Source organism: Littorina saxatilis, linkage group LG17 (genome assembly GCF_037325665.1).
Source record: "Littorina saxatilis isolate snail1 linkage group LG17, US_GU_Lsax_2.0, whole genome shotgun sequence".
NCBI classification, from domain to species: Eukaryota; Metazoa; Mollusca; class Gastropoda; order Littorinimorpha; family Littorinidae; genus Littorina; species Littorina saxatilis.
Genome location: NC_090261.1, coordinates 23,753,690 through 23,767,955, shown reverse-complemented (window position 1 = coordinate 23,767,955; position 14,266 = coordinate 23,753,690). Strand labels below are relative to the sequence as shown.

The 14,266-nt window shown below is 39.5% G+C and overlaps 1 protein-coding gene across 1 annotated transcript in view; it reads right to left on the bottom strand.

Annotated features, from left to right (window-relative positions):
- Window positions 1-14,266, bottom strand: part of LOC138953966 (tRNA (32-2'-O)-methyltransferase regulator THADA-like) — a 45,612-nt gene that overhangs the window by 5,310 nt on the left and 26,036 nt on the right. Inside the window, exons 27-37 of the mRNA XM_070325984.1 lie at window positions 13,613-13,710; window positions 13,009-13,095; window positions 12,346-12,477; window positions 5,573-5,750; window positions 5,051-5,157; window positions 3,594-3,979; window positions 2,893-3,035; window positions 1,554-1,619; window positions 1,243-1,283; window positions 942-1,014; window positions 318-486 (exon numbers count right to left, since the gene is read on the bottom strand). Coding sequence (XP_070182085.1) covers window positions 318-486; window positions 942-1,014; window positions 1,243-1,283; window positions 1,554-1,619; window positions 2,893-3,035; window positions 3,594-3,979; window positions 5,051-5,157; window positions 5,573-5,750; window positions 12,346-12,477; window positions 13,009-13,095; window positions 13,613-13,710 — 1,480 coding nt within the window. The remainder of the gene's footprint in view (window positions 1-317; window positions 487-941; window positions 1,015-1,242; window positions 1,284-1,553; window positions 1,620-2,892; window positions 3,036-3,593; window positions 3,980-5,050; window positions 5,158-5,572; window positions 5,751-12,345; window positions 12,478-13,008; window positions 13,096-13,612; window positions 13,711-14,266) is intronic.

The window sequence follows — 14,266 nt, the reverse complement described above, 5'->3', positions numbered from 1 at the left end:
GACTCGGGTGAGTACATAGACTCACTTTTGCTTCGCATGTGAGTCAAAAAGCATGGATATAGTTAATTACTGAAAGCCGTGTTTCTTCAGAGAGATGCCCTCTTGGCAAAGAAGTCAAGAATTTCTGTGGCAGAAATTCTAACAGAGATAAAGAAATGTTCACCCGGCAGTCACAGAATGGACACACACACACACACGCTTACACACATGTGCAAGCACACAAACACACACACACACACACACACACACACAAACACACACACACTCACACACACACAAGAACACACAAGAAAACACACACACACACACACACAAACCTAGACTCTGATCCTGATCTGCCAACAAGAGAGTGCAGTTGTCCTGTAAAACCTGAGCACAGCTAAGGTGAAGGTCATCTGGTTGCTCAGCACCACAGCTGGCAGTAAGTATGGCATTCCATTCTTGCAACAGTTTTAGCAGTGTTTGCCTCTCAGGGTCAGCATTTGTCTGAAACAGTTGACCAGTGTTGGTGTTAACGCAAAATATCCAGTATTTTACCCGTACAAATTTGAAATGACATCTGAACAGGTCAGTCATATCGGTTTTGACTGCATCGGATAGTCTTTCAATACCAAACTAAAGTTATCACCAAGTTCTTATGTCTTTTCATGACTGGTTATCCTGAAGATTGTTTTTTTCTGCATGGTCTATTCTTTCTGCCTTTAAGTTTTTCAGTGCTGTATAAGGCAAATGAGTTAACTTTTTCTTCACGCACATGTTTCAAAGTGCTCATGTACCTAACAAAATTGAGATACATCTAAAAGTTTTATTTCAAAATACTCGAGTACTCTTTCATATTTCTACAAAAACTATGAACTCTTGCTTGATGATAGAACACAGATTCTAAGATAAGTTGGTGAACTTTACTATGCAACTAAACAGAGTGTTAGACTAAAACTTACTGCTTTAAGATCTTTGCAGAGAAAGGGGAGTAGCTTGCTTGAAAACTGGATCATTGCTGCTTTCACCTCAGCACTGAAAAGAATAATAAAATGATAAAAATAAATATCTTTTTTATGATGAAAAATCTTCTTTTTTTTAAACAAAACATTTTTTTGTTTAAATAACTAAGGGAAAAAAAAGGATAACTCAATAATATAAAATGCAAAAAGGGTCAAATATAATAAAATGTTTATTACAAGTCTAATAAAATTATGATTTATATTCTTGTGAGACTCACTCATTCATCATAGTTACTCTCACCTTCTTTCTTTCTGTAGTTTGATCAGCAACTGAGAGAATACCTGGAACAAAAAGAGTCACAAATGAAAGTTTAAAATAACAAAACAAGTCTCAGTTAGATGCTTATGTTCCAAAGGTTACAGAGGTTTAACTACAGCTATTTAGGTACCGTATATTAGTTACAGGTCATACACTCGCAGATTCACCCATGGAGACAAACATAAGCACACAGACACACACACAAAACACACACACAAAACACACCCACAGACACACACACTAAAACACACCCAATCTAACCATATGCACATTGAGTACATAAAAATACTCACATCAGAGCACTTCTGTGTTTCACCGATAATGTTGGCAGCGGAACACAGGGACAGTAACTCAAAAATCTGTGCAAAAACATAATTCCATGACAAGCTCACTTACAAGTATCTAAAGCAACACACATTAACAATTCAGCTAGTTGATAAACAGTACAGCTCCATTAGTAAAGAAACAATCTCACACAAAGATTTTACTTCAGATTTGATTTCACTCATAAAATAATGTCCAAGGGATTTTTGAATTCCTAATTATTGCCCCAAACTTAATCCTAAGGTGACATGACATTAATTTACTGATTCCGTTATATATAATCCTAAGAATATATCACAGAAACAAACTTGCAGTTGCCCCACCCTCCTTCCAAACACCATCACTAACATCATACTCAACACCCTCTAAATTTTGAGGAAAAAGGAGAAAATAACAACACAAAACCCATAATAATTCCTCTTTTTGAACCAAGCTGCATCCAAATTGACAGGATTGATACTGGGCTAGCCAAGACACACATCACTTGTAAGGTTGAAATATCCCCCCCCCCCCCCCCCCTCTAAGCTGTGACCTCAAATCAAACAATGACATCATACTCTTTCCCTGGTGCTGAACACTGTTGTACTCTGATGAAGTGGAGACTTATTTCTTTGATAGCTCAGTGGATATTTTTAGAAGTGATAGATCTCCAGCAAACATTTTCATGCTGTGACCTTTTAAAATTGACTCAAACCAGCAACATTTGTGTATGTCTGAAGATCATCAAAACGCTAAAGTGTGCAAAATTTGGTTGCTCTAGCTTTAAAAACAGAAAATTTAATCTTCAATGTTAAATCTTCAATGTTAAGTTTTTATGAACCAAATATGACCCTGCTGTGACCCCAAAATTTGAGAGGGTCAACTATACTGAGGTCATGTTGGGAGATCATTAAACCCTAGAAGTGTGCACAGTTTCAAAGGTCTAGCTTCAAAAACATCTGAGATAACCCCAACGTTAAGTTTTTTGTTTACAGCCAGACGGCCGGATTAACACTGCTCATTTCTAAGACTCCCCTGATTACTTACGGGAGTCAAACAATTTTTGTTGTTGTTACTCATCAGAGCCGTAGCCAGTTTATTTTCCAGTCTTTGTGTGTTTTAGTTTTTTGTGAGTAATTTTTTAGTGTAATTTTATTAACACCCCCCCCCCCCCCCCCCACACCACACACACACACACACACTTCACCCTATTAAACCTTTATGTAACTGCATGTTCTGTCATTGTCAATATTTCCCATGTCTTTTTGAGCAGGTTGTCCAGAAGTCAACCTGCCTAATTACCTAGCTTGCAACAATTCAGCAACTGACCTTGATAGCTGTCTCGGCGTAGGTGGTCTTCTTCAGTCCCATGTCAAGCAAGTGAGAAACCACAGCCTGCGACATGACCACACTCTCAGTGCCAGCGTCCACTTCTGCTGCTTTGGATGTGATATCTGCGCATGCCTGGTCATCTGCAAAATAACAACAATAACACATGTAATAATAATATGAACACTTATTAATCGCCCCTTCTCGACAGAGCTCACGGCGATGTACAATAGCAAAATGAACACACACACAGACACACACACACACACACACACACACACACACACACATGCACGCATGCACTCAAGCAAGCACGCACGCACCCACACACACACACACACAGACACACATGCACTCAAGCAAGCATGCACACACACACATGATAAAATCCAATTCATCCTGTGAGACGAGGCCCATAACAGATAAGTGAAGGCCGCTTAAAAATTGTACTGTACACACCTAAGAAGTTGGGCTCAATGGGAACAGTGTTTTTAACTTTCAGCACAAGCTAGGAAAGAATATACACTTAACAGATGTTAACGTTAGTATTTTCATAATAAAAAATAAATAGTCATGACAAATGAACAGCCCAAAGTGTCCTTTTTGGGGAGGCATCCCCTTATTGGAAGGACCTCACATTTCAGGGACCTCTGTAAAACAACAAAGCTGGCATCAAAAACGTTAACACAGATGCCACACACCTTTTCCACTGCATTCCTTCCCCTCCTCCAGCCCTCTCACCAGAGAGTCCAAGACAGCCAGGTGAACCTCGTACGCTTCAAATCCAAGCAACCTCAAAACAACCTCCTCTGCCAACGTCTCTCCTCCCCCCTCTTTTCCACGCAGGTACTTCATACTGAGCGCAGTCACACAGCTCAGAAACTCAGACAGAAAGGGAGTGTGGGGGCTGTACGGGGGTGAGGGAGAGGCCAGCTCTGAGCGAAGGGTGTCGCGGAGGTGGTTGCTGATGGCCAGAAGGTTGTGGCGGTCATTGACGGTGAGGAGAGAATGGATGGAGGATGCGGTGGAGAGAATGAGGTCTGTAACGTTCAAGGCCACTTTTCTGGTGCACAGGCAAGGGTTTTGCCTGAAAAGAAATCAGATAAGGTTGCAAGACCATGGACACGAATGCTGTGCTTGATGTAACAAAATGTTGCCGTCACTAATCATACAAAAACTTAAAAAATAATGAAAGACAGGACACAGTATGTACGGCAAAGGCAACATATCTCTCAGATAATGGGTTTTTTTTTAAACGCACAAGATTTTTTTTTTTTTTTAAAAGCTGGATTTTGGAACATTATCAGTTTATCTGTTTTTGGATTTCAGATGAACATAACTATGGCATAATATGTACAGCACAATTTTGATTGGAATCATTAGAATCACAAACAAGAAGGGCAAAGCCCATACGACTCACATGCTTTACACATTTTTCCTACCAAAATACATGTGACCTTGACCCAAGGTCAAGGTCATCCAAGGTCATGCAACACAAAGCTGTTAATTCAAGACATAGGAAGTACAATGGTGCTTATTGGCTCTTTCTTACCATGAGATATGGTCACTTTTAGTGGTTCACTACCTTATTTTGGTCACATTTCATAAGGGTCAAAGTGACCTTGACCTTGATCATATGTGACCAAATGTGTCTCATGATGAAAGCATAACATGTGCCCCACATAATTTTTAAGTTTGAAACAGTTATCTTCCATAGTTCAGGGTCAAGGTCACTTCAAAATATGTATACAATCCAACTTTGAAGAGCTCCTGTGACCTTGACCTTGAAGCAAGGTAAACCAAACTGGTATCAAAAGATGGGGCTTACTTTGCCCTATATATCATATATAGGTGAGGTATTGAATCTCAAAAACTTCAGAGAAAATGTGAAAAATGTGAAAAATAGCTGTTTTTTAGGCAACATTTATGGCCCCTGCGACCTTGACCTTGAAGCAAGGTCAAGATGCTATGTATGTTTTTTGGGGCCTTGTCATCATACACCATCTTGCCAAATTTGGTACTGATAGACTGAATAGTGTCCAAGAAATATCCAACGTTAAAGTTTTCCGGACGTCCGGACGGACGGACGGACGGACGACTCGGGTGAGTACATAGACTCACTTTTGCTTCGCATGTGAGTCAAAAATTGCTCACTAACCTTGATGTGAGCCAACAGAGAGGGAGCCAGCCTGTGACACAGACTGAACACAGTTTCTGCAGGAGTGGTCCACTCATGTCGTTGCTCAGCAACAGGAGATGGTACACCTGGAACCGTCAATAACTTTAATGTTATCAAAACGTAATGATAACAATAATACAGACATGCAACTAGCATCAGAATATAAGATTGTTACATCCTCTCAATGCTCTGTTGATTTGCAAAAGATCATTTAACAGTAAAGTTCTGAACCATGACAAATAAACATAAGGAAATATAACTCCCTTTTTTCTCATACATAAAAAGAAATTATGAATTTTCCCCCTTTAAAACATAACTCAAGTTGAGAGACAAAATATCCCTCAAAAAGATCACAGGGATAAATTAAATCTTTATGAATTCCAGCAATACTCCACCGAATTATGTAATCACAATGCAATAGTGGGTAAAAATAAACAAAAAAAACTAATTAGTTACGGTAATAATTTCTTCAGAAAACGAAAACACTAAAAAAACATTCACCTGAAGTAGAACACCATGGACATGACTCTGAGGTAGTCTGCAGTCTCCAGCCGCTGGTTGCTTGGGTAGTGTGTCCAGTAGATTGGTCAGTACACTGGTCAGCTGTTCTTTGCCTGCCAGTGGCTGCAGCGCCCTGGCTGCCATCATGCGAGTTTTGTAGACAGGGCTACTGCTGCATCTGTTCACATCATTTGTCACAAAGATGTGAGTTAGGTATTTGGGGACAGGTATTTGGAGACAGGGTTGGATTTTGTAAATACGTCGTGATTTTAAACTCCCTAAAAATTGGATGGTTGATGCGTAGACAGGTTTGGAGAGATAGCACGGGTTTCGTGTGATTCACGAGAAAATAGCCCTGGCTTAGCAGAATTGTGTTCACGAGTTTGAGCGATAAAGCTGGTTTGGGGACCGATAGAAATTTACAGCGTATCAAACTAGCAAACAGGACGGTTGTGCTGCGTCCGTCTTCCTGTTCGGGGAACAGGAATATCTCCTTCTTGAGACAGGTCTCTTAAGGTAAATGAGTTATTATGTTGTATAATATTGAAGCTTGAATACATAGCTGGAATGTAAACTGTAGTGTATGCAAAGTGCACTAATTTTCAGTGTGAAGTTTTAAGAGGGTTCTCGTTGAGATTGTATTACGTTTTTGTTGGGTATTTTTTTGAACATAAATGTTGTTACACATTTATGTTATGTTAAGATGTTGATGCTATGTATGGTAGTGTCATTAATTGATTAAGTGATCCATTGGTTAAGCATAGCCTGGATTATTATGGTGGACGGAATGACATACGTGAGTTGATGTCAGAAGTACGTGTGTACTGTTTAGTTTTGGAATGTGAATGTATAATGGAGAATGAAAGTGTGATAATGATTATGTTTGGATTACATTAGGGTAGCTAGTAAATATGGCCAAGAGAGAGAGAAAGGGAAGAATGAACGACAGAGCTGAGACATGGCTGTTTAAGAAAGAAGAGATGGTTTAAGAGAATGTATTATAAGACTTGTGTTATTCTTAAGGAGTTCCATGATGGTGTCCGGGTGAGGGTGCCCACACTGGAGACAGAGAAGTCTATGGCGATGTCAGGAACAGGAGTCCACATCGGAGAGGGTGGGAGTGACGTTGGAGTCCCCATCGATAACTTGGCGCCGAGAAGGTTTACGCGCCAGTGCTTTTCACCACGGTGTGAAGTAGCGTATCCACGAGGAGGAAACTGGGGATTTTGAGAACTGTATCATCGAGGATAGCAGTTGCACAGGAGTGTGGAGATAGTGTAACTGGAGATTGAGGACTGCAGGAGTGAGTGACTACGAAGTCGTGAGTGTCTTTCTCGATCCTCTCTTGTGGCCATTAGAATATTATATCGCAATAAAGTAATATTACGATACTATGGAAGAAGTAATATTACTATACTATGGAAGATGTAATATTGCTGTATGAGTGAAGATGTAATATTGCTGTACTAAGTGAGTACAATAGCAATATATGAATTGTGAATTGTGAGTTGTAATTTGTACTTCTATGTTATTGACGTGAAGTGTTGTATTGAGTTTGAGGATAAATAATAAGTCTGTATCCTCTAAATTCTGTTTGTGAAGTGGATTGAGTTAGAGTGAAAGAGTCAGATTAAATAGATAGGGCAGAGCACGCATTAGCACTTTCAAGCATTAAAAGTAACTTCCCTAATTCCATATTCCACTTCATGACATCATTTACAACAGTAATAGTGGGGCTCCTATGTTGCAAAATCATTCAAATCATGCAACAAACACCAAATTAAGCAAATATGAAGAGTTTTATGTGCTTAACAAAACCTGATACAGAGCCATCGCGAAAAATAAAAAATGGGTAGTTTTTAAACAATTTTTCAAAATGGCCGCCAGTGTAAACGGTTGGGTATGTTAGGCATATTTCACTTCATGTGATTAACAGCAAATTTGGCGTAAATGGACATTTGCTTTTGCTTAACAAAACCTGATACAGAGCCACCGTGAAAAAATTAAGAAATCAGTAGTTTTTTTACAATTTTCAAAATGGCCGCCAATAAAAGGGTATTTAGGCATTTTTGATGCTACAAGACATTCTCTTGCAATAGAAACTAACACAAACACATTTTTAAACAAAACAATACATGTATTGTTGGTGCAGAGAATGATTGGACGGTGTGGGTGGCAGGGTTGAAGAATTTGTGGATTACCTAAACTGTGCAAAAATAAATATATTGCACCAATTTTCATACCAAAACGAAAACATTCATTCCTGTGCTGTTATATTCAATGTATGCTATTGAGGGCACTCAACTTGGCTAACTGGAACACTTTTAAGATAAAAGGTGGCCTTTACATGGGTTATTTGACCGCCGCCCAAATAAGGGTACCCCCAAAATAAAACTGATAAAAATGTAATGTATCAACTCAAAAGTCGACTAAAATTCATAATCGCTGTATTTCGAAAACGTTGTTTGTTCTCATGTGTTTACACAACTAGCACATTCCGGCAAGTGTCTATACTCAAAAGAAACTTTGGCAGTACTTGAAACAACCATCTGTCATATATACATGCGAAGTCAAAAATATGTGGGATGTAAGTCAACAAACCTGTGGCAGTTTTTAAAATATTATTTCGTGAAGATTTGAAAGTGTACTCAAACGGTTGAACTACGCCTCGTGCGTAGACACACATTCCTGAAAGTTTCAACGCAACCCACTTGGTCATTGCTAAAATACATGGATTTTAGTTGACTTGGGTATCCCTCAAATTTGACACATAAACATCTCATCCGTGAGATCGACACATACATCAGTAGGTACAATGGCACAACACTAGAAATATGCAAGATGGCGAAATAAAACAACCTGTTCTGGATGGATAATCAAGTTGACTTTCTCTTCGTATACAACAGTGACCCAGTTGTGCCTCAGGAATTGTCGTCGGCTTTTTAAAAGGTACCCGAAGTTTTTGTCACATCTCTTTGTCACGTCAAGGGTATCCTTATTTTGACGGCGTAAATGATGATGTTAAAAAAAATGTGCCAGATAGCGAAGATGCGAGCCTTTAATGGCATAGACAGTTTGAATAAAATGACACAGGAATAAAAGTTTGAGTTGGGGTATGAAAATGGGTGCAATAATATTTTTGCACAGTTTAGATGCTGACAGTTTTCACAGGCATGCAAGCACATTTGCAGAGAGCTGTGCTCTGCAGTCCTTCTTAGCAGCATTTGCAGCGTTTTGTTGTACAGCTCTTCTTGCAGGCACACCTCATGAGTTCTCGGCACACGCTGGATACCTCTTGAAAGCTCGTCCAGAATGACTCCCACTTTCCAGCCTTGAACTGCCAGCCCACAGAGTTTGGAAGTCTAATAGGTAGATGGCTCTTCTCAATCTCATGTCCTGCAGCAGCACCTCACTTGTAAGGGGATTATGGTCAATTTGGCAGCTCTTTTTACTGAAGAGGTACCGTCTAGCACTGTTTACACCCAGTACGTTGCTGGTTTTGTCCTACAAATGTACACCAAAAAGCTCTTGTGCTGCCCTGTTAGTGGTACTCAGCTTACAAAGAGGAGCAGACAACCTGAAGAAAGTTTGAGTGACGTCTTCAAATGCTTGCCATACTTCCCAAGCCTTCTGATTCCCCAATACCATTGAAGAACGACATAGTGTCACAGCCTGTAAGGCTATGCAAAATGGGCAGACAGGGTGACTTCTCTTGGCCAATGGCTTTGGCAATGTGGCGATACACTTCACGAGCAGAAAAAAACGCAACACAGCTGGAATGAGAAGCAGACTGTCTGGCCTCCTCTACATCCATGGTGCAGGAAATCAGCCTGGGGTACCCTTCACACAAAAGATGAAAAGTGACATTTTTATTTGAATGTATTTGAATAATGTTTACTATCTCAGAGAGTCGGTCAAAGCCGGGTTAGCAAGTCTTCACACAACAGACCAAAATGAAAGAAAATTATATTTCATGAATTCGTATAATTCTTACTGTTTCAGGTTAAAAAACAAACAAACACAGTTTCCAGTGACCCAACTGATTCTGGAATCTTTCTGACCGCTACATTTATTCGCTTCAAACAGTCGCTAACAGAATGTTGACCATAGTGAGGGTTCGTACGTTAAACCCATCAAATTCACAGAGGTCGCTAACAAATGATGTGCAAACATGTTCCAATTAATACAAATAAAAAAATCTTACTGTTAAGATGTATTAGGTAACAAACCTTGATACAGTAGTACTAGTGAAATCGGCTCCCTTCTGTGGCACCGGAATAAATGCAGAACGCTTGTTCCCAGGAACCGGCATGTGGTGTAACTCTTGTATATATCCTGTAAAAATAAAATTCACACCAATGCACGGTCAACTTAAAATAAGCAAAAGGATGAGAAACAAGCAACAAACCAAAATTGTAAAACTCAAAGAGCGGTACCTCTTCATTTTTCAAAACCACTTATCTCATTTGATTAGCATACACTGTATGCTTTTGTCTGTTACCTACCGTCTTTGAAAGTTTGATCACAACACTGTAAAGACATGGGGAGTGGAGTGTTTTTATCTCCAGCTGGTCATCCTACTATCTGGCCTACCCTCACTCAGTTTTTGACTCTACCCCTCCCCACCTTATGGAAGTCCTTAACGTAGGCAGGACTAATCATTTATCATACCATGAACAATCTCTTTCTCCTCGCCTTTTATTCAAAGTTCGTTTAATCTGTTTAAAATCACCAGCGTGGCGATCATGATTTCCTTACTTGTAATCAACAGATAGATCTAGATCTATCAGCATCACAATCCAGCTTGATGAGCTATTGCAAGATTACTCTGCATTTCAGCGCTTCACCCGATGAATAACAGACCCCAGGGGAGAATTAAACAGTAAAATGATGTGACATTGGTGAATGGATGCGTATTCTTGAAAACTTACCTTCAGAAACGTTGTTTTCGCTCAAATCAAAACACGCAATGTTGCGGAGGCCGCCATCTTGAATTTTCATGCTGCGGATATATAAAATTCTAAAAACGATCAAATTAAATACCAGAACACAAAAATACCCATAAGAGTATTTATGTCATGCATGTGTTATCAGCAGACAACTTCTGGTGCATGGTAAACCATTGAATTTTACATTTGCTGAGTTGGGAATATTTACTGCTGAGCGCTTTTGGTACGAATTTCGTCTGCTGTAAATGCAGCCTTTTATTCCCTATCAAAAACAAAAAAACCGATTTCTGAAGTGGCTCTGTATCTGAAATCCCTTAAATAATTATAAGGAACAATACCACAAAGTATGATGTTTGTTGCAAGATGTGAATGATTTATGAGTGCGTCTGCAACATAGGAGCCCCACTATAAAATGTGCAGGTATGTGGTTAACGCACAGGGCCAGTATGCAGGAGTCGAGTTTAGAGATTTAGTCCAGAATAAACGACACTGAGGGTATGGTAAAGTTTGTCCTGGACTAAGTCTCTAACCTAGGCTCTTGCATTCCGGCCCTGGGCAGCTTTTAACCCACAAGACTTGTACATTCTTGGTTGCTATCAGATTATACTTTTCCTCTCTTTCGCTTTTGTTTTGTTTTGTTTTTTCTTCTTTTTGTGTGTGTATGTGGTTTTTTTTTGTTTTAGTTTTTTGCTGATCATGCCTATTTCAAGCAAAGTCCCTATCAGACCATGACCAACAATAAAAAAGAAACAAGCGTAGAGTACAGAGGCATTTAAGAACTAGAACTACATGTTGTTGAAAAGTTCTTTGCCGTGGTAATCAAACCTTGAAAATTGAGAGGAATATCACCTCTTGATGAAAGAATAATGATCAGTCTGCCTGACCCATGGATTTGGAAAATGACCCATTGATTTGACAGTAAAATGGTCAAATGGCTAATGCAGTGCTCATCCTAAAGCACTTTCTGTGATAAACATAGAACCCCCCTTTTAAGATCATTCCCTTTTAAGATCATTCCCTTCTAAGATCATTCCCTGTTAAGATCATTCCCTGTTAAGATCATTCCCTTTTAAGATCATTCCCTTTTAAGATCATTCCCTGTTAAGATCATTCCCTGTTAAGATCATTCCCTTTTAAGATCATTCCCTTTTAAGATCATTCCCTTCTAAGATCATTCCCTGTTAAGATCATTCCCTGTTAAGATCATTCCCTTTTAAGATCATTCCCTTTTAATATCATTCCCTTTTAAGATCATTCTCTTTTAAGATCATTCCCTTCTAAGATCATTCCCTGTTAAGATCATTCCCTTTTAAGATCATTCCCTTTTAATATCATTCCCTTTTAAGATCATTCTCTTTTAAGATCATTCCCTTCTAAGATCATTCCCTTTTAAGATCATTCCCTTTTAAGATCATTCCCTGTTAAGATCATTCCCTGTTAAGATCATTCCCTTTTAAGATCATTCCCTTTTAAGATCATTCCCTGTTAAGATCATTCCCTGTTTTTAAGATCATTCCCTTTTAAGATCATTCCCTGTTAAGATCATTCCCTTCTAAGATCATTCCCTTCTAAGATCATTCCCTGTTAAGATCATTCCCTTTTAAGATCATTCCCTGTTAAGATCATTCCCTTTTAAGATCATTCCCTTTTAAGATCATTCCCTGTTAAGATCATTCCCTGTTGAGACCCTGTTTTTCAGACTTTCTGTTTATAACCTCAGTAAATTTACCCCCATTGTAACGCTCTCTTCTTTTTAACTCCTGATTTTCTCAGACTTTTGGAGGTCTCAAAACGTTAGACTGTATAACGTATGTAGATGCTCACTTGATGACGTGAGGAATGAAGGCGGCGAGGTTGAGGCGAGTGGTGGTCCCCTCCATGGTGGAGGGAAACAGACGTCCTAGCACCATCAGCACAGGGTACAGCGAGGGGTGCAGATGCAAGTGACCACTCAATCTGGTGACACCATAGATTTAATACAGTCATAGTATTGAAACTCTTCTTCTGCATTCACGGGCTCAAACTCCCAGGTACTCTCCTGTTTTTGCAGGAGTGGGTTTTTACCTTTATGACTTTTTTACCCGCCATTGGATTTTGCAGGAATTTTTAAAACTCAACTTTCCAGCTTCAACAACTTAAGAAAAATATGTTTGTCAGTAAAATACATTTTCTCTCAACAAAATCGTCAATATCACTTTGCAATCATATCTGTCCATTTTTCTTTTCATTCCAAAGAAAGTACATGTACATAAACACACACGTATACAATGACATGTACCCACACACAAACACACATATAGCCCAACACACACAGACACAGGGAAATATACAGACAAATCAACTGACAGACAAACAGATGGATTGACCGACTGATCCACCCACCGACAGACAGACAGACAGACAGACAGACAGACAGACAGACAGACAGACAGACAGACAGACAGACAGACAGACACAAATAGAAACACACACACAGAGGCTACAAACCCCAAGTTCTGAGTTGCCATATCCAATTCAGTGAGCAGAAACTGGTAGAGTGCTGGGTACTTGTGGAAGAATGCCCTGCCTGTTTGACTGCAAATCATGAATATAAAAAACTGTACATCAATACTTCTTTCAGGGTAAACATCATTCCAGCATTTATACTCTAAACATTTCAATTACTTCAAAACAGAGATTAAAATGTACCTGCTATGAAGGTCACCTGCTAAAAGTAAGACATTAAAAAACCCAAAAGGAGTGTATTTAAACTTGACTTCAAGCTGCACACAATGTTACAATCTATGAATCTCATATCTCACAGACCAAAATCATCAAATAGAAAAAAGTCAGGAATACAACATTGTCATTGGTATTTGCTGCTTACTTGACTGATTATTTGACTCACTGAATGATAGGTTACTCTGCAGATTCATACAAGTTACTGAACAAGGACAGCATATGATGTGATAATTCTCCCTCAAATTGACCGATAACTTAACCTCGACTTGATCAAAGCACCGAAGGGTAGTGATGGCATTCTTAGTTCTACCAATGTGTGTCAAACTCCACACACACAAAAAGCAGTAACCACCGAGTGTTAGTTACCTACCTGTTACGTTTTGACAGCACACTTTCATCTTTACTCCTCTTGACACCGAAGATGCGAGTCATCAGTGCACTCAGAAGCAATGTGGCTGAATTTCGAATCTACAAAACAATGAAGGTCAATTACTGCAACAACAACAACAAGGAAAGGAGAAAACTAATCTTCTACTCAGAAAAAGCTATTTGTAATGTATGTTCAGCGATATAAGAAATTGGAATCCTAGATGAAAATGAGGCAGAGCGCGGTTTAGAGATCAGATAAACGAAGAGAAGTAAGTGATATAAAATGCATACAATGTGGGCGGGGATGTAGCTCAGTCGGTAGCGCGCTGGATTTGTATCCAGTTGGCCGCTGTCAGCGTGAGTTCGTCCCCACGTTCGGCGAGAGATTTATTTCTCAGAGTCAACTTTGTGTGCAGACTCTCCTCGGTGTCCGAACACCCCCCGTGTGTACACGCAAGCACAAGACCAAGTGCGCACGAAAAAGATCCTGTAATCCATGTCAGAGTTCGGTGGGTTATAGAAACACGAAAATACTCAGCATGCTTCCTCCGAAAACGGCGTATGGCTGCCTAAATGGCGGGGTAAAAAACGGTCATACACGTAAAATTCCACTCGTGCAAAAAAACACACGAGTGTACGTGGGAGTTTCAGCCCA